This window comes from Pseudopodoces humilis, chromosome 7, assembly GCF_049639895.1.
Source record: "Pseudopodoces humilis isolate 2021_Gansu_Grassland_sample_001 chromosome 7, ASM4963989v1, whole genome shotgun sequence".
NCBI lineage: Eukaryota > Metazoa > Chordata > Aves > Passeriformes > Paridae > Pseudopodoces > Pseudopodoces humilis.
In genome coordinates, this window is record NC_142206.1 from 18,329,746 (window position 1) to 18,350,480 (window position 20,735).

General features: G+C 39.3%; 1 protein-coding gene across 8 annotated transcripts in view; it reads right to left on the bottom strand.

Annotated features, from left to right (window-relative positions):
• The window catches only part of LOC102105365 (leucine-rich repeat-containing protein 56), a 62,686-nt gene that overhangs the window by 33,847 nt on the left and 8,104 nt on the right, over positions 1-20,735 (bottom strand). For 5 of the 8 annotated variants that reach the window (XM_088058402.1, XM_088058403.1, XM_088058407.1 and 2 more), the window contains exons 3-5: positions 17,194-17,358; positions 7,349-7,436; positions 431-491 (exon numbers count right to left, since the gene is read on the bottom strand). In XM_088058402.1, coding sequence (XP_087914528.1) covers positions 431-491; positions 7,349-7,436; positions 17,194-17,349 — 305 coding nt within the window. In that variant the 5' untranslated portion in view covers positions 17,350-17,358. The remainder of the gene's footprint in view (positions 1-430; positions 492-7,348; positions 7,437-17,193; positions 17,359-20,735) is intronic. The other 3 variants (XM_014251894.2, XM_088058406.1, XM_088058405.1) reach the window with 1 other exon arrangement.

Below are 20,735 nucleotides of genomic sequence, written 5' to 3' on the forward strand. Positions count from 1 at the left end.
TCCATTTACTTCAGTAAAGCCAAAGTGATTTTCATCAGCTGAGGAACTGGTCTGACCTGTACAGAACAGGCTACTGTGCAGATTAAAGCCCAAAGGCTGAAACACTGAAATCCAGGCACCTAGACATAGGTAAGTGGGGAATTTTTAGCTCCTTTCAAATGTGCAACAAATTTCCATGGACTTCAGCATAGCAGGAACTTCCCTGGTGGCAAATTAGGGCTAATTCATTGGCACCGTTGCAGCTACACGGCTTTACTCCAGATCAGCTCCTGTCCTTAAGCTTCTGTGGTAGTGGAACATTTATTCATGACCTAATCCATTATCATAGCAGGAAGAAATGGAAGGAATGAAAGCAGCACAAATGAAGATTTTATCACTTAAATAAAATGCAGGGCTTTATATTTATTTCATAGACTCATTCATTTCTTACCTCACAGATGTAAGCAAGCTATTGTTCAACTTCAGTTCTCTCAGATTAGGCAGATGCACACCTGTGGGAACAGAATAAAGAATCACTTTGAGGACCTGGGATTAGAGTAAAGGAAATTTTTGACAATTACAAGTTGAAGCATCTAATTTTACAAGCATCTCTTAGCTGTTTCTGCCAGGCCTGTGCTGGATTTTTTCTAAGAAAATCAATGAGATTATTTCACTCAAAAAATATTTCATCCTTTGCATTTTTGAAACATATACGTATTGTCTGCATGACTACCCAATTACAATTTTTGAACCTCTCTCTGGAAATTCTGATATGGCACCTTGCCAGACAGAAAACAAAAGAAACTGGCTTGATGGGTGTCTGTTTTCTTTGGTCTGATTCTCCATCCTGACTGACTGAACTGAGTGATACTCTGCAGAGCTAAGGAACACTTTAGAGTGTAGCATTCCATGACCTATTTAATGGCAAGTAACAATGGACTTACTGGATACACAGCCAAGTAACTTCTTCAAAATATAACTTGGAGTCAAACAGCAAACACACAATGTTCCATGTCACCACATCATCTTTTATAGTTCACAGGTCCCCCAAATGGTACATTTTGCAAAGCATTGCTTTCTTTTAATTTTCTGGACACAATCATTTACCATTGAATTGTGCAAGTTTCATACCTATAAAACCCTCAGTATTCTGTTGTTATTACTTTAATTAAGGCTTTTTTTTGTCATATCCCTGAGAGACATTTGCCTTTTTGGTTCAATCTAAAGGTATCTGTGAACCAAAATCATACACCAAATCTTACCAAACTACAGAATAATTTAGACATAAGCTCAAGTCTCAGAAACCATTTCATATGGACAGTAACAAATATTTACCCATTCCCACTGGCAGAATTGACTCAAGGCTGGTGAGCATCCTCCTATAACATGCAATCATGTAGAAGTAATACGAATTTTAGACAAATCGGATCATTGCTGAAACATTAAAATGTATTCTTGGCAAATATTTTATGAGTTCTCTAAGTAATCACTGTCTGGCAAGGGTGATTTGCCAGTGTCCAGGACATCAGTTGAGTGCTTTGCAAAGGATTAAAAAAAAGAAAGGGGAGTGGGATCTCAAAAGCAAAGAAAGGAGGTCATGTTGTTCATTCCCCAAACAGAACAAGAGCATTTATGGCAAAAATATTTTAATAAATCATGTTTTAATAGAAGCATTATCTACATCTCATGTTATTTTGGAGTGATCATAATGCACATATTGATCTTCATGCTGTACTGCAAGTATTTAAGTTCATGTCTTTGCAAAGCACTTTTGAAAATACAAAAAATTCAAAACACACTATGCAATTGTTTGAGCCTTGTTTTTCAATAATTTTCCACAATCCACAAAAATTGGAGAACAAATTAGAACACACAATCCTCATCCTGCAGGGTATGCTTTCTCATGTCAAACAAATTTTATACATTTATATGTCTATATGCCAATAAAATAATTTGGAGTTCTGACAGAGGAAATACTAGGATCTCTGTTAATTACTCATAGCAGTCATACTAGCTACTGAGCAAAGACTTCCTCAGATACAAATCATGCCTTAAGGAATTCCCTCACCCCACAAAAAATTTAAAAAATAATAATTTAAAAAAAATAAATCTAGACTCTAAAAATTTTCTATCCTGTTTCTGACAAGGATGGAGAGATTAAATGTCATCCCATGAAGTGTTAAAGGGAAAAATGAGAGGAATGCAGTAGCCTCCCCAGTCCCAGCTCAAAACTAAGCAATAGTGCCATGGATTCCGTTGGAGAGGTAAAAGGGTTACCAAGCAAAGGCTGTTGCAAAGTATTACAAGGCAAAAGAGTTTTAAGGACTAGGGTTAAGCAGAAGATTTGAATGAGGAGTCAAGAGAAATGGAGAGACTTGCCCAAGAAAAAGCTTTTCGCTGAATGCATTTAGGGTTGGTTCAGGAAAGAAGCAACTATTAAAGGATCCAAAGAGGCTGAGTGACAGGCTGATAATATAATTTTCACATCTGGTTAGTTCATTATTGTCACTTGATCCTCCATCTCAGATGTTTTTTTGCACTTTGGCAGAATGTATCCTTGGGAACTTGTTAAGTGTTAGACTTTAATGTGTGGTTTACTAGCTTGAAATAGAAGTATACATTGTGTGGTAGTGCAAAATTCTGCCAGCAATTTCTGCAAGTCTGCAGGTTCTTCCCTCCTTTAAGTTTCATATCAATATGTAATTGTTCTTTGGTGCTAAGAATTCATTGTTCCATTGATTTTCCTGGTTTTTAGAGTCCCAAATCCTTATAAATAGATTAGAGGCCAGAAGTTTAAATTAGGAAGAGAAAATTGTAAAATGAAGGTGACAAGATACTTATTCCAATGTAACAGTGTATTTCTAATTTTCTTAATTTTAACCCTCACAGCATCTTTCCTCAGAGCAAGGACACATGATACTAACACATAAAAAGTTTAAAATGCAACTGTATTAACTTCTAATATTAATTTTAGAAGTACAGACAATATATTCCTTATCCTGAAACTGCCTTCCTTTGTATTATTTGGATTTTTAAAAACAAGAATGGTCTGCAAAAATGCTGATGATTCAGGACAAGGCTGAGAATTCAGAATGACGAGCAGCGTTATCTCATCTGTCTACGATTCCCTTCCACTAAAGACTGGTTTTGTTACATGGTTCTGAAATTACTAACCACCAATAATGTAATAGGGATAAACTATTCTACTGTACCAGTGGAACAAAACTAAATGAAGGGCAGAAAGAAATTAAAGTGCAAGTTAGGTGAATAAAAGTGGTAGATATACACACTCAGCAACACTGCCTGAAGTGCTGCACTTCACAAGCAGGGTAGCAATGTAGATGTCTTTCCAAGGTGCCCTGGTACAGCAGGTGACATTTAGAAAACTGACCAGGACTAAAGAGAAAGCAGCCAAAATGGCAGTTTTATTATTTTCTACAAGTTACAACACTTCTTGTTTACATTATGAAGTATTTTTTAGGTAGCATCATATATCTTTGTTTTCCTGTTGTTAACAAAAAATCATTGTGGCTTGACTTGTGTCTTTTGGATATTGACTAGTGAAAGACAAACAAAAGAAATTACTGACAAACGCTTGCATTGGCATCAGGCAACCACTGTGCTTTGTTGATCTTACAACACAAAACAGGCATATGGAAACAGGCTGTACTCTTCTAGCAAGAGCAACCTGATATGCAAATTAAACAGCCTATTTAGATCACTTGAGCTGTGTTTGATCAAGTAAGATACATCATTTTGATGCTATTTCTACCCACACATTTTTTTTCACATTTCTGGGATGAATTGGGCAATACAACTGGAGGTGAGACCACAGCCCTTTCAGACAAACCCAAGGCAGCAGCAGTAGAGCTACCCAAGGTGGGGATCTCACAGAAAACACAGCAGTGCAGGGTTTTACATAAGCACACAGCTCCTGTACATATTTGTGACTCCTGGAAACCCTGCCCAAGCTCTGCTGTGGGGCTTGTCCAAGCCCTGCTCAGTGAGTTTCTCAGTACCAGCTAAGCCAAGACCATCCTGGGCAAGAACACTCATGCAGACTTGCTCCTTCAGCCTCTGTGCTGCTCCCTGACCAGGCAAGCACCTGATGCTGCCATGCTGGCTGCCAGCAAAGGTGTCCCACCAGGAGCACCAACAAACAGGACAAGAGGAGAGAGAGATGATGACCCTGTGTGAGAAATAGCACATGGCTACTCCTGAACCCTTGGCAGAGCTTTGCCTTGATAAAATGCCTGCAAGGGAAGTGGCAATCTCCAGACACGTAATCAACTTAGCCTGGCCACCAGCAGGCAACAATTCAATAAAGGTCAGCGAACAGCACTGTGGGTAACTTGATTTGGAGCTATTAAAATTACTTAGAAATAAGAGGACTATGTAGTGTCTTAAATGACTATCCCACCATTATTTTCAACAGGAATTTCTATGAGCCAGTTATGAATGCAATTCCATACCTGTCAACAATCAAAACTGAAAGCATAAGCTAATGAAGAGGAAATAGTCCCTCTGTTTGAATATGAACTGAGGTCTACATGCAGCTGAGGAGCACAGAAATCCACTCAAAGATATGCAAAGCTGCATACAAGACTTGCCAAGGCGTTCAGGGTTTCATCTGTCACTCAGCAAGGTGCACTGAAAACAGCTAGAGAATTCAGCAATTACCCCAAGCCCTGCAAAGATTCAGATTTAAGCTCTGGCAGGAAGCCTTTCCTTAATTTTAAAACTGATCACATGAAAATATTTCAATATCAGTCTTTTAATGTTTTTACCCTTGTTCATAAGAAAAGTAACTCTTCCTCCCTACCACATCATGCCATTTTGTAGAAGCAGACCTGACAAACTGGGCAAGCACAGGATGGTGCTTTAAAGTTTAGCACATCTCAAAGTGGAATGGTCTCAAGAAAAACATCAAGAAACAAGTTTTAAATCACTCTGGAAATCTTTAGGCCTTGAGTGTTTGTGTAACAGTCTGTAACACAGGCTGGGAACCTTGAAATGTTTCTCAAATGAAAACTGCGGTGTAAATTTGGGATTTGAGTGCTGCAAGGTTCCAGATGACTCGGAGTTATGTGCAATCTCGTAGCTTTTAACACTTTCACCTGGCCATTTAAGACCTTGCATGACCTAAAATAGGTCTTTGCACAAAAAACCAGTCAAAGCAATATTGTTTACTGAGTGTGGACTGATCATCTAAAGAATTTGCTGATGATAAAGATGCTCTTATCCACCTTCCACAGCTAAGGAATATGGCGAGAACAAGGTGAAGTGTTTTAATATTTGAATACAGAAAGCTTATTAGCCAGGTTTTAAATGCAAAAGAAATACCGAGTTTCAGAGCAGTCCAGGCTGGAGGGAACAGCTGGAGGTCTCAAGCCCAGCATCTTGCTCAGAGCCAGGTTGTCTGTGAGATCAAGGTGCTCAGGTCTTCACCCACTTGAAAACCTATGGTGGTGGTAGGTTGGAGCCTCCAAACTTCTCTGGATACTCCTATTACTTGACTGTCCTAATGGGGGGAAAACTTTACATCCTGTCACTCTGGAATGTCTGTCATTCCAGCTGTTCTGCTTCTTACCCTACTCTTTTCCTAGAGCTATTTCTCCAGACCCCGGTGACCAAAGACCCAGTCAGCAGCACAGTACCAGGGGCAGGCAGCCAGCAGGGAGCAAGCAATGAACCCAACATCTTCAACAGCAGTCTTGCTTGCAGCATTCACAGTGGGGGTGCAAACTGCTCTGCAAAACCCCTAAACATTTAGGCCTTACTCCATGTGCCTAAAAATAATCTGCCATGTGAAAAAAATGGAAAGAAACAGAAGTAAACTTTCTGCCCTAGCCACCTGCTGACATTTCCTGAAAGAGATTTTCACAGGAAGAAAATTCAGAAACACACTTTAAAAAAAAAAACAAAACCAGAAGGAAATTCAGAGCAGTCTTGATGTTCTGTTATTCTCAAAAGCAGCGGGGACCTGCAGGTGCTGGTTTTTATGGCCCCCAAGGGCCAACTCTTGGTGTGAACAGTGGGAGATAAACAAGATGGAAATTATTTGCATCACAGACATATTTCTCTGTATTTCATATTCCGTAAAGGTTGCAAAAGCCTAACTATGGGGAGAAGGGATTTATTCCAGTAATGGAAAGGAAAGGGGAGAGTGATGAAGGTGGAACATTTTGCTAGCCTGTCACAGCTAACGTAAAATGGCATAGGAATGGGAGCACCACTTTTGAGCATTATAGAAATGGCATAATGAGATTTCCTTATCAATTGGAAGGAACATGATTGAATAGATTATGATCTCTGAAAGAAACTGATATAATTTACCTTAAATTATCAAGTGCCTATGAGAAAGAGACTTATTCAGGAAATAAGCAGAATAACCAATACGAAGGGGCTATATATACAAAGCAAAAGCCCCCTTCACTGTTCTTGCTCAACCATTCTTGACAAATAGACATCAAAAGACACATTAAAGCTAGTCAGCTGTTGCATTAGTCATTTGCATATGAAAAATTAACTGCTTGTCTGAAAGCACCAGTACACAGTTTTTGGGGACATGGCTTCTTTTTAGCACAGAAAGTATTACCCTGCAGTAGTTACTCAGCTTCAGTGTAGCAGAAGACAGACTGGGGTGTGGTAGGAATCCAAATGACAGAAAATGACTGCTAGAACTGGAAAAAAAATGCAAGGCTTTATATTCTCAGTGTTAACTCTGCTACAGAGGGAATTCCTGTGGTAGTTCTCACTTCCCTGGTTCAGTGATGATGACATAAAAACAAATGAGAAGTGTTAGGGCTGTTTGGGGCTCATTAAAATGATGTATCTACAGGATCTGCCTCCAGCTCATTTTCCAGCACAGCTCAGTGAGGCTGCACAGGGTGCAAAGACAGGCTGCTGGAAGCATAAGCCACCTGATACCACTGGCAATTCCTCAGTCACAAGGAAATCTCATAGTGGAGAGAAGCTGACCTTTGGTTCCTGTTTCGTTAGAGACAAGAGTAAATGCTCATTTAGGGCCTAGCATATCATACAGGAAACATTTGTCCAAACTAATTGGCTTTAGACAGAAGTCATGTCACTCATCTCATTGCCAGAGTTTCCAGACCTATTCAGAGGCTCACACAAGAAGACAGAGATCAAAGAGTGTGAGGTGCAAGGAGATTCTGTTTCAAGAACTCTTGAGAAGGACAGTACTTTTCACTGGCTGTTGGTTAGAGAATCATCAGTCACTGTACTCTTCTAGCAAGAGCAACCTGATAGGCAAATTAAACAGTTTGTTCTGTTCACCATAAAGTCTATTTACTTCACCATAAAGGAAAATTCAAGATGATGAGTAGAAAATCAAATGTTTTCTTACCAAAGTTCCCCAAGCTGATCTCTCTGGTGTCTACTCGCATCTCTAGGACCTTCACTTGCTGCAGATCATCTACCCCTGCCAAAATTTTCTGTGAAGATAAGCAGAAATATATGTGTACTCTCATGCAATAAACCAGGTGTCACAGCAGCAAAAAGGTGTAGAAAGATTTTCAACCAGTGTTTTGTCAACATATATTCCAGGTCTGCATGGCTAGATGTGCAATCACATTGAAATGAATGTAGTATTCAAAGACCTTTCTTCCTTGTAGCCCAAAAATACTCCAGTCTCCCAAAACTTACACATTGCTTAAAGAGTCACGGCTCAGGGTTACATTCAAGCTTCAAACCAACAACATACCTACATGCCAGCTAGCTCCATTTAAACAGTATGTCCATGCTTTAAGATTTGCACAAGTCTTGCACTAATCCTTAGCAGACAGAAAGTGTTAACCTTAAACATCACCTGTAATTCAAAAGGTGCTGGTAGTAAAACTAAACAAAACACACTGTTTACCTTTTAACCCAAAACAATAAAAACATACGCAATTTTAGCTCAAGCAGCTCACTTTTCTGAAAGAAGACTACACTAATTACAAGAATTATGAATTTCTTTGAAAATATCTAGGCAATGCAAATAGAGGCTTTCAAAATTCTTCATTATCTTGACAAAATTGTACTAATTGGATGAACCATTGCACTAAGCAAGGATGTGTGTGTGAATGTAGACTCTTCCCTAATCTTTCTGAATATCCTGAAGTCTGTGTTGATACATGCATGTACATTTTGCTGTGACGGAGGTAAGCAGGAGGAATAAAACAAGCATAAGCTATACACAGAAGAGAGAGGGAAACTCTAAGACTGGCAGCGAAAACTACAGCAAGGATGTGAAATCCTAAGATGCCAGACTGCAACTCCACAAGGAGCTGAAGCAATCTCATTACTGCTCTCTCATCTGCTATTTCTTCCTGCTATGATCCAACTCCTCTCCCCAGTTTCCCTCATTCAGCATGCGTATCCCAGCACCTCCTTTGCATCAGGCAAGTTGCATGAATTCAACAAAGCAGACCACAAGAACTCTATCCTTTCTTCCTCATGGCTTAGTGGTTCATAGTGGAGTCTGAAACAATCCTTGAGAAATGAGTAGAGAGGTTTATTTGTCATACTGACTGCCTGAAATTGTTGATGCTATACATAGTGATGAAACTTCTACGTTTTCACCTTCCTGTGTTAAAAGAGTTAGGATGAGGGGCTGAACATGCCCATTTCAAAATGTCTGACATCTGACCCTGGCATCGGTTTCTCCTCAATAATGCAACCAAGAGCAGGGGTTGAAAGTATTGTCACCAACCTTCTGGGCCTTTAGTTAAGGTGAAGGCAGAAAGTCATTCAGTAACCACCACATACAGGAGAAAAAATTTCTCACTGTTATAAAGCTACAACATTCTTTAGGTTTTTTTTAATAAGGGAGAACTTATTCATTAGAAGGGAATGTGTAGGACGATCTCTGTTTATTAGTTTTGGGAAGGAAAAGTAACCACCAGAATATCCAGTTAATTTTGCAAGGAAAAAATGGTGGTTGTGACATTCCTGCTCATTAGGTAACACTTATTGTGTGCAAGTGGCTGCAACTTCCTCTGAAGTTCCATATCCTCTTACGAAGGACCAAAACCAGTCTGAGTATGACTGAGATGGCAATTCAAAAGGACATGGTTTCCAGAAAAAGCTAAGCATACCTTCTTGAAAAACTGTCCCCTTTTATAAGGTCTTGATTTTTTCTCCTAAGAAACAGAATTATCCAATATCTTCAACTGCTTTTGAACTATTTTTAAAACATTATGTTTAAAATTACTTTTTATCTTATTTTTAATTTTTTTTATAACTGTGATTTTTAAGCAGGCCAAACATCAGAAAACTTTTAAGACTTTATCCCCACATGCAGCCACCACAAATTGTGTTTTGCTGTTGCAAAGGCAGCAAACTTAACAGCTACAGACTGCTTTCTCCCTCCAAGTGAACACAGGATCCCTCACGGCAAGACACATTTTGCATGTCTTTGAAATGAACCCTTTTCGGCAGATGACACTGTCTGTCACATAGCACGAGATCATGTGTGAAACGAGAGCTTGCTGATGTTCTGGCATAAAACCATGCACTCGGATTGCTGGATTTGGATGCAAGCTCGCTGTCATTAAAGGAAGAAGCTTCTGAAAAATACCTCCCTGCTCCCCATCAAAATAGTTTTTATGAGTTTTACGAGTCTACATCAGAGCAGGAAAACGTCTCAGAACAAGTAATAAGCTTAGGGTCACATACTTTGTCAGTTGAGTAGCAAAAGGTCCTAACACCCCAAGGAGCCTTTGCTCTGTTTTTTGTCTTTTTCTCCATTGCCGTCTGCAAGTTCCCTGCATGCTGTCCTTCCCCTGCTGTATTCCAGACAGCCTCCCTTCACAGTTCTGCTCCCTGATATTTTTTTTCAAAATCCAACTATAAAACCTGCATGAAGATATATTCTCTCTTTGTGTAGGGTTCCCTATTCCTTTTTCTCATACCAGGGATTACCAGTGTCATTCCTTGCCCTCCTTTTCCTCTTCGGATGCATTATTTGTACCTTTTCCAGTGCCTGAGAGATGAGCTGCTTAGAGCACCCATATTTTTGTACTGCAACAGGCAGAACTGTGACTCCACTGCTGGAAAGGGTTATTGGCTGTCATCACCAGCTCTTTGAGCTATAGATAGCTGCCTTGAAGCATGTGCTAGCCAGACGCAACAAACTCCATATACTCTCGGTGCCCACCTCCCTGTTCTGTATTTCCAAGAGCCTCTATGACAATAACTGTCCTTCCATCTGCTGAGGGTGAGGAGATGCTAGGACAGCTTGAAACCAGTTTGCTGTGGGATGCACAAGTCAGTGTAGTACATGAAGGAATTGGGAAATGCTCTTGGGTGGAGGACATGAGCTCATTTAAAGGCACTAAAGCACTGAGACCCCAGGTGTTGACTGCAAGCGAGTCAGCGAGCAAAGGCCAGGTTGGCAGTTCAAGAGAAGGGTATGTGAGGAGTGGTTCCTGTGGAAGACAGGACATTACTACTCTCCAGATACCATTCTTGGCATGCTGGTGCACCTTCAAGTGTGATACTTCTCATGTCACAGCTAAAATTCTGACACCATGAATGGGGGACATTTAGGGACAAACATGGAAACATTCAAACAAAGATTAAACCTATTTAGCAGGAGCTTCTATTTATGCTGTTGTTTAATGTCAAAAACATGGGAACCTTCACCAAAATTTGAAAGGAGGGATATTTTGGATGAATTTTGCTGCAAGAGAAAAAAAAAAAAATCATGACCCAGATCACTGAAGAGGTCATCAGCTTGGACAGAGAGATGTCCAGCACCATGTGGACAGAAGTGATGCTACAGTGCTCTGTCTCTCTTCATTCCTAGGGCCATCCCAGGTCTAGGACAGGCTCCTGTCCTAATTCAGAGGTGTCCCACTGTTTTTTCAGGTAATGACCACCTGCCCCTAACTCAATAGGCTGTTCTGACAGCCAGGGACAGAATGTCTCTGCCTGTGCCCCAAGAATGCTTACAGACATGAAGGTGCTCTAGCACCTAGGTGTATCTTTGGCTGCTTCCAGCTGCTCAGCCTCCATGTAGAGCAAACAGAAAGGGACCAAGGATCAGTTCTAGGTGAAGAGTGGGATATATTCACAGTTATTTTAGATCAAAAAGATACCTCAAAAAAAAAATACAATTCTAAGCTGAGTGTTGGTGTTTAGAGAGGACTCTGCTTGCCACCCATCTGCAGTCCTGCAAGGTAGGTATCAGCTGGGCAAAGCTGTTTTCTGAAGGATCAAATATCAAAATCTTCCTGGCACATCACGTTCAGGAAGGTGGCCTGAAAGGTTGATTCTGAACAGCAGATTTACCCTCCACTGGAAATTTGTTTCTTTGAAAGGACACATTTTTCCATGGTAAAGCACTGCACAAGTCTGCAAAGGTACTTTGAATACAGGGTAAGTAAAACAAAGACAAAGAAAGTTCACTTTACATTTTTCACCTTCTCCAAAACAGGAGTAAAATTATTTTTCATGAAGAAGCTATTGGTAAATAATTTAGCCAGTATTTTAAGAAGCAAGCCCGTGATGTTTCACAAACCATTCCCACCATGCAAAATGTCTGGCCAAATGTCTGGCCAACTGGGGACTGTGCAGTGGTTTGAAAAGCTTCTCTCTGACTGACAAGAAAAGCCAGTAAGTATTCTGTAAAAAGCTGCAAGTGAGAAATACTTCTGTGCTTGCAGAGCTTCCCAACGGGCAGAGCAGTCACCTGGGGATGCTGGGAAATCCAGTTTAAGTCTCACTTGCTGCTATCTGTAAATTCCTTAATTGGCAAATAATATCTGCTCAGTCAAAATTGGCATACACAACTGATGTCTTCTCCCTTCCCTAGATTTTTCACATACTCTAAGAAAAGTAGGCATGTTGCTGAAGAATAAGTTGCATACAGCTGTCAGAGAAATATTTCCAGCTGTGTGTTTATTTTGCTGATCCTGATTAATTTGGCTAAGACAGGAATTCCTGAGTGGTGAGCTTGCTCTCTTTGAATACTACACCTGTATGCAAATTCTAGATTCATGTCCATTCATGTGTTTATTGCTTTTTTTTTTTTCAAATTCCCGACTCAAGTATAATCACTCCTTCACAAAAAAAAAAAAGAAAAAAAAAAAGTTGCTAAAAGCCTGACAAAATATTTCTTCCAAGAAGAAAAATGTTAGCAAATTAATAGGCCTTAAGTGATTAAATGAAAGGGAACAGGACTTCTCTGTGGCCCCATGTGCAAATTTCCTTTCAAAATTGCTAAATGCTGCAAATGCCCATAACTAAAATATTTAGCTGTATTTCACTACTTTCTGCATATACATAGAAATACATTCTCTCAGCTCAGATGAAGAGATTAGCTAGGTGCTACAAAAAGAGATTTTCTTGGCTTACATGGGAAGTGTAGATGAGGGAAGTAAATATGAAATTTAAGTAGTGGGGGATGCATTAGTAAAGAAGCCTTTATTCTTGTGCTGAAGCCCCATGTCATGCCAGCAGATGCACATGGATATGCCCTTGCCTAGTCTTGCTATCTACAGTCCAGCTCCTCACTGACTCATGCTGGGGATTCACAGTTCTGACACCTTTTTTTAAACTAGTATTAAGGATCTGATGTGGCAAGTTGCTGGCAAATCTAACTATTGCAAACTTCAGCAGGCAGGTAGGGGACCAGAAACAAGATGGGAGATCTGATCTCCCAGAAATAGCCCATGACACTTCTGTAGGAGGAAAAAACCAGTTTCAACTATGTGCTGAATTAACAGGCAGGTCAGGAGTGGACAGGATAGTAGATATTCTTACAGCAGTTTTTGCTTAGATTTGTTTTAAGGATTTACTTTCTCTCACAGAGATATAAAAAAGTTATACCCCAACATTAATTCTTTTCCTATCTAGGAATAAGGTACACAGACAGTAGCTACAATCATTGCTCAAGATTGTGCCGCTGAACATGGAAGAGTCAAGACTGCAATGTCCTTTTATACAAGTTAAGCAGTGGTGGCTGTAAGCAAATTAATATCTGAGTTTTCTCATACAAAAGCATGTATATGTATGTGTATGCATATATATAAATATATATTTAAATAAATATATATATATTTTATATATATATATATATATATATATATATATATATATATAAAGATTCCTGACGCGAAAATTTGAAATGTAAAACATCAGATGCCTAAGTAGCAGGATGAACACTAATATAACAACTTCACTACTGTGGAGGTATCAGTGTTAGGAGAGGAACTTATAGAAGGAAAGCTCTGAAACTAAAAGAGGCTTTGTAATTTTATTTTTTTTTTTCCAGTTCACAGTATTACTTCTACTATCTGCTTCCTTGAGCAATCTGAACTAACTTTGAAACTAGCTATGCTTGGAACGGAAGATCAAACTGGCAGACCTCCAGAGGACCCCTCAAACTTAAAAAAAAATTATTATACATTTCTAATGAAGGACTCAGCAGATCCAAATTCAGTTGCTTCCATTCCCTTACTCTACCTAATTTATCAAGGTTCTGCACTTTCTGGATGTCCAGTTTTTTCCTCAATTCCATTTATCTTAAAACTGCGAGGAAAATTTCCTGCAAAAGAAAAAGGAAACAACTGAGCCATTTCAGCAAGAATCCAATCTGTTGTTCCAGGACCCTCCAGCATTTTCTTTTTCCCGTGAGGATGAGTGCATACCGTATGAAATACACCCTAACCTCCTGAGCAACAAAACTAAACACCACATCCGAACACGTGTTGCTAAGTTTGGAAAACATGATTAGTTGGAGCAGGATCAATAAAAAGCAAAATTAGAGAATACTTCCTTTCTTCTCTAAAGATCACACACAAACGTGATTGGGTTTTATAATGTGACAATGTCTGGAAGATCATTTGACCCTGTAAAATGAGTTTCTTCTGAGAAGTGGAATGCTTTTAGTGGAAATCAGGAAAAGATCCTTTGCAAACAGCAGGGAGAGGATGGGGGTTGATAGAAAAAAAATATAAAAGTGATTAAAGACAGGTGGCACCCTTAATTTCAGTTTCTCCATGTTTAATGAAAAATCTGTGTCACAGCCCTAACAGAGTTAAAATTAATTGCCCATTGTTAGCCAGTTTTCAGAACAAAGTGAGAATTTGCTCACCCTGGTATTCTACAATATCTGACAACCATGCATAAGAATGGGCACAGCAGGAAAATATTAATAGGAAAATAATTAGGAAAATACAGAGCTGAAAATATTAATAGGACAGATACAAATGGAAAAGCAAGAATGCCTATTCATATAGAGGAAAATTAAAAAATACACCAGAAAATTGATATTGATATAATTGATACTCAAAAGAATAAAAATGACATCTAATGATACCAACCCTTGTATCAAAAGCTTTTGAACTGTAGCCTGGATGAAGGACATTCAAATATAAAAAGATGTTACACGATAGTGCAGCAAAAGAGCTGGCAGCAAGAAGAAAACAGAAGATGTGGTTAACATAGTGGAAATATGGAACCATACAAGATTTAAAGTGAACATTATGCTGAAACAAGGCTACAGAAAACTACAAACTGTGGTGAATGAGCATAAAGTCTAAGTGAGGGGATTCACAACTGAGAGGAAGAACATGGTCCAGTGGTTTTGTACTTTTGTTCTACATGGTCCAAGAAGGCAAAAAGGCAAAAAAAAAACCAAAACAAAACCAGTCTAAGCCAAACTTTCCTCTCGTTGGAGGAAAACAATGCAGCAAGTGAATAAAAAAAGTGAAGGAACACAAGTGTCACAAGTTTTAGAGAGTTCTTAATAATGCAGACTGTTAATGGAGACCGACTGGTAGCAGTTTCACTACAAAACAGACAGCCATCCCCCTGGAAAAAAGGCAAAATGAGTCAAATGTGCAGGCAGAAATGAGACTGCAGGCTGCAGTTCAAGGTGCCCAATCCAGAGTCTGCACAACCAGACTGTGCAGCTTCCCCAGACTCAAACCAAACTGGTACAAGACAGACCATTGAGAGGACAAGGAGTAAAGCTGAATACGTGTCTCAGGGGAAAAACCTTCCTCAGGAACATCCATCAGGAGTGCAAAAATTTGCCTACACAACACTACAGAAGTGTGGCCCGTGCCCTTATTTGAATGTAAAACAATTTTACTTTAATGAGCCTGTATTATAAAAGTCTATTAGTTTCCTTCTCAGAGCACTTCAACGGATACAATCAATAACTCCTAAAATATTCACAACAATAAGACAATCAAAAAGATACTGCAATTGTATTGATTTAAGCAAGACAAACTTTCAAACCATTTGACTGTCAATGGCATGTGGGTCCTCAAAGAATTATACATGTGAAGACTTGTTTTGTATTAAATGTTTGAACATTCTGGACATTTGCAAATCCAGAGGAAGTAAATTTATGGCAGCAGTGCTTTCCATTTGATCAACACAAAGGTCAGAGAATAGATAGATGGGGCATGTTTTTAAAACAAGCTATAAACACTGTAAATGTTTCCTTGACAATGTCATGTAGTTTTTCCTCTGAGCAGGAAGTATCCCAGTATGCCAACACAAATGTCAGGTTCCAGGGCAGGAAATAACTGTGTCCAGAAAAATTAGCAGGACAGTGTACTTCATTTAAAAGAATCTTTCAAATGAGATAGATTCCTTACAAATTTTAAAACCCACAATCTCAAAAACCACGAAACTCAATTATTTAACTTCTTAACTGCATTTAAAAAAAAAAAGTTACAAAATAATAAACAGTAACTTCATGGGATGTAGGTAACATTGCCTTACATATATTTTTCTGCTTACTTTTTGCTGTGAACTAAAAGCAGCAGAGGTTCAGAAAGAGAAATTCATGCCAATGAAAGAACTTCCTAAGGGCTTCTTTCAGAATTGATTGAGTCAGAGGGCAGCTGTTTTGGTTACTCTAATGGGCTTTGGTTCGTGCCCTAACGATACAGACTAAAAGGAGAGGTTCCCGTCAGATTTATACAGGCTATTGTAGGTCACAAACACATTACACTGGTCCAATTCTATGTCAGGTTTTAAAAAATGACCAAGAAGTGGCTGGAGGTTCTCATGAGCCAAAGGAAAGTGAATGGCATAGACCATACAAATATGCAGCAATTTTTCTCCAGAATGCTTAAAATATCCACTCTGCAGAAGGAGGTTTTTGCATCTCCAACCATTTTACAAACACTAAAAGACTTGGCTAATTAGGGAACAATAGCTCTGTCTAATCTACAGCACATGGTCAAAATGGTGCCTGGAATGTAGTTTGGGAGTGGCTAGGGAGTGGTGTAAACCAGCAGCTGGAATATGCTCCCTGCAGAAGCTCATGTCTCTCCGCTGGTGCAGTGGATATACGGGGGATTATGGACGCTTGCTATCACCCCCCTGGCTGTTGGGACACCTGAACCACAGCCTTGGCAGCCCCATCTGTCTTTCACAAATGCTCCCCAGCAGAAGAGAGGTTCTTCTGTAGATCTGCAGCACGGAAAGCCTCTCTCCTCAAGATCTGCTCTCAACTCTCCCTTCCTTTAGCATGGAAAAGTGACGTTGTTTGGTCATCTCCTACACATCCCACAGGATTTCACCCTTAATCAGGACTGAGCAAGTGCAATACAGTGTGCAATCAAGTACTCTTTCACAAATATTTCATAAAGTGAGTTCCTTCATGAAGATTTCAGCATGTTACTCTCTTACAACAGGCTGTATATGAAAATCATTTTCCCCAGTCTAAAAGGAACATGGCTTTCAAATATGCTTTGAAATTCCTCCCACTTTGAAATGTTTAGAAAGTACTTCTATCATTTGCAGAATATTTTAAACAGTTTCTTAACAGGACAGAGGATTTCACTAACTTGGAAAAAAATTGTGCTTTAAAGTTATATTTCCAATTTCTAGAACAAGAGTAATGTAAATTCTTTTTCTAATGCTGAGATTCAAGGTATTCCAGATGGCATTAATGAGATCTGTGTAGACTACAATTATGCTACCTGTGCTTTTCTTCATGGTGCTTCAAGAGCCCTGGCAATAAACACAGCCACACTCATGCTGGGAATACTTTTGATATGAAACAAGGTAAAAGGAGGACAAACATTTGATATACTTTCATAAGACAGAATCTACGCAAAAATCTAAATGTCAGAGAGGCAACAATCCACAATCAGTACAATAGCAGTTGGAAGGTTAATCCAGCTCTGTATATGCCAGTTTGCCTCTTCCACTTCATTAAAAAGTTGGATGTCTACTCACCAGTTTCCTGGGGGAAAGATGCTCATCCATAAGCAGCTCTCCATCATCTTTAATCAGCGGACTGAGATCTGCGTTGTGTTGCCAATTCAAATCAGTCTCCTGGTCTTCAAATGAGCCTGGATGAGAAACTCTGTCAGGATTCCACTTCAGGTCCATCTCAACATGCTTTGAACAAAAGGATAACAAGCAGTCTGATTTTCCTACCTGTATTTATTATTTTCCTGTCAGCAAAATCTATTTTGACTCCCATTGCAAGACAGAAAATGCCTATAGAGATACAGGTTTCTTTAATCAGCACAAACCCAAAGCTATCCATTACGTAACACATGCTCTTCCTTTTCTTCACCCTAAAGAGCTACCCGAGTCTCACACCTCATTCAGCTTTGAGTGTAAGCTTTTAATGCAAACTGTTGTTTGCAGGTCTACAAGAAGCTGGGCATGCCTATAGCTCTGTGCAAAGAAGAAAGCTGAGAACAAACAACTCAGGACACTAGTCCTTTCCAGTCTTCTCACTACTCCACTCATCCTTCTCCAGTGTCAGTGAGCTTCCCATTCACACAGGCTCCCTGCATGCCCATTTCCTCTTGAGAAGCATGAACAACACTCAGCAAAACTCTGCTGGACTCCAGACTGCAAGTGCCAGTACCAAGTCACAACACCACGTCTCTCAAGCATTTTGAGCTCTGCCTGCAGGTTGCATGGACAGAACTTGTCTGTATTTGCTGTCCTAAATCAAACATCCCACCACTGTTACTGACGCTAGGTTACGCAGGCAATGCCTACTGACTTCTGGTTCTGAAGACAATCTTGGAGAAAATAAATTAAAAATACAATTTATATAAAATTGTGTATATTTCAAGTGAGGAATGAAATACAAAGTTTGAAGATGAAGCACTGCAAATGTGGTCATTCTTCAATTCCCAAAGATATCACTTTCACAGAAATATTGACAATTAACTTTGAAATATGAGAGTTAGCATAAGTACACCCGTTAGAGTAAAAAAGCAATCATCTGTACCCAAATGGTGCAAGCATTACTGTGATTTATACAGCTATTTACTACTACTTGGCAACAAGGAAGCATCACAGCTGGAAACACTGCTCTAACAACAAAAGGCTAGACTAGAGAAAAACTGTCTTGCTCTGCTGAAGGGACACCTGCAGTTTTGTTCTGTTCTCCACTGCAAAGCAATATTTATTCTTAGTGCTGGAAAAGTAATTAAATGATCAAGCTAACCACAACTGGCTGACAAAGCATCAGTGGTGGCCAAGATCTGAGAATTACCACTTTCCTTCCTCTTCACACTAATAAACAGTTAAACACAGAAGTAACTTCTGTTAGGGTAGATAGGATTTCTGACTGCTCAGCTGGTCATCTCTGCTTAAGAGGAATGACTTGTTAGAAGGTGAAAGAGGTTTGTATCAAAAAGACTGATTCCGACTACTCAAGTCCAGTCAAAATTCTTCATTTGCACAAGAAAAATAAATTCAGAAGACTCTGTATGGTCAGGAAAAAACAGCAGCCCTTATCCAAACAAAAATAGTAACAAAAAACTGATGATACACCAAACCTCTCCCTGCACAATCTCCTACACTAGGAAGGGAGGAACCAAACCCCCAGATTCCTAAGTGCTCCTTCTGCACACTCATCAGGGCAGAAGCAGCCCACAAAAAGCAAACCCTATTTTTTCCAGGTCACTGCACCTACCCGGCACGCACTCCTACAGGAGAAGCTGGCTGCTCAAATATTCTACACTTAAGCCACAGCAATATTCAATGCCCAAAAATCACGTTCAGGGACAAATTGTTCAGAGTCACACAACTCCTTTCAATCTTTCTTACCGGCTTACAAAAGAACCATCAAAAAGTGAATTGAGTAGTGATATTTGCAGCTTCTAAAACCTCTGTGTGCCTGTAGTAGTGTAAGGACAACTTTCATACATCTGCCCATTAGGAGGGAAAAGAGACCTCAAAAATATTGTGTCTTGCATTTTAGAAAAAAAATTACAATACATAAATTTCTATTATCTGTTTCTTTTTCTAAAGAATTCTAGAATTTCTCAGACATTTTTCCTCTACTTTCTTTAGAACAGTTCAGTATGATTTAGTCAGTATAGATTTGGAAAAGTCATCAGTTGTCTAAGAAAATTAAAGTATCTTCTGTGATATGAAGACCTTCTGGCATTGTCATTATTTTCCTAAGAAGGAATTATTTTGGTCAATAATAGGTTTGGAATAGAATATTCTTGTCATAAATTCTGGAGTCCTTTGCCAGTTGCACGAGACTTGTGCTGGATTGTGTGCAAGTACTGGTGGTTCTTTCTAATTCAAGTAAGGATTGTTATTATCCAGAGATAATCTTGTATGTTATCAGAACCAAGTGGAGCAATAGTCAGAGACCTATTAATAACTAATGATAACTAACTGATGTAATGTGTGAGTGCAAAATGAGACAACAGGATTTTGTAGATGCAGACTGCAAAGAGTTAACATGCTTGCATAAAACAAATTACTGTTCTCCCTCTGTTGGGCCATCACTATCACATTTCAGAACATCCTCAAAATTTTGAGACATGTTGATACAGCACTTACTTTAGGCTTGAAAAGGAGATCAATTTGTGGCTTAATATCTGAAGTAATACTTTGTTTTATACTTCCTGGTATTGATCTGCTCTTGTAATTCTTGTAACATTGGATTAGTGAGGAGAAAAGTATTTTCATTACAAATTGTTTGGGATCAAGTTGAATTATTGTCAGCAAGCAAAACTATTTTTTTACATGTTTCTATCACTTCAAAGCTTTCTCCAGAGAAGAATCTCCTCCTGAACATGGACCAAAATGAGACTGTAGAAAAATTTAAGAGTGGTGAGGTGCCAATATTTCATAAAATCCAGGAACCTCTGAAATCTCCAGCACTATGTAGGAGCAAGAAGGGGGCCTGGCATAACATTTGTCCCCCTAGAGACACAGGAGTCACACTGCTCATTTTCATCTGGTTTATCTGATAAACCTACAGCTCTGCCAAACGCACAGGACAAGCCAACACTGACCCAAACTAACTCCAGTGAGACAGTTTACAGGGACTGCAAAGACTTTTGTTGTCAGTAAAGAGGTCTGAAAAGTCGGAAACCTGAAGATTTCCTTCCTAGAGAAGGTGGTTGCACTGGATGTATGTTGGATCCATGTGCTGACCAGAGCCATTCCTGCAGCATTTTGTGGAACACACAAGGATGGAAGCTAACTGCACCCACCACAAACCTGCAGTCAGTCCAGTGGGACAGCACAGCAATACCAGTATGCACATGAGTGTGTCAGGGGAAGAGGAAATGGCTGGGAAATAATGAAGTTTTATACTGCATGTGAACACTGAGAAGAATAAAAGATTGAAGGGAACCAATAGATTGGTTTTTGCAGGATTTACAACAAAATTCTTAACTTGGCAGGTTCTTACTTGTGTGGATAACTAGAAGCAAATAATCATGAGGTGCAAGAGAAGTCAATGACCAGAACAATGAGATGGAAGATTTTGAATTCTACAAAGA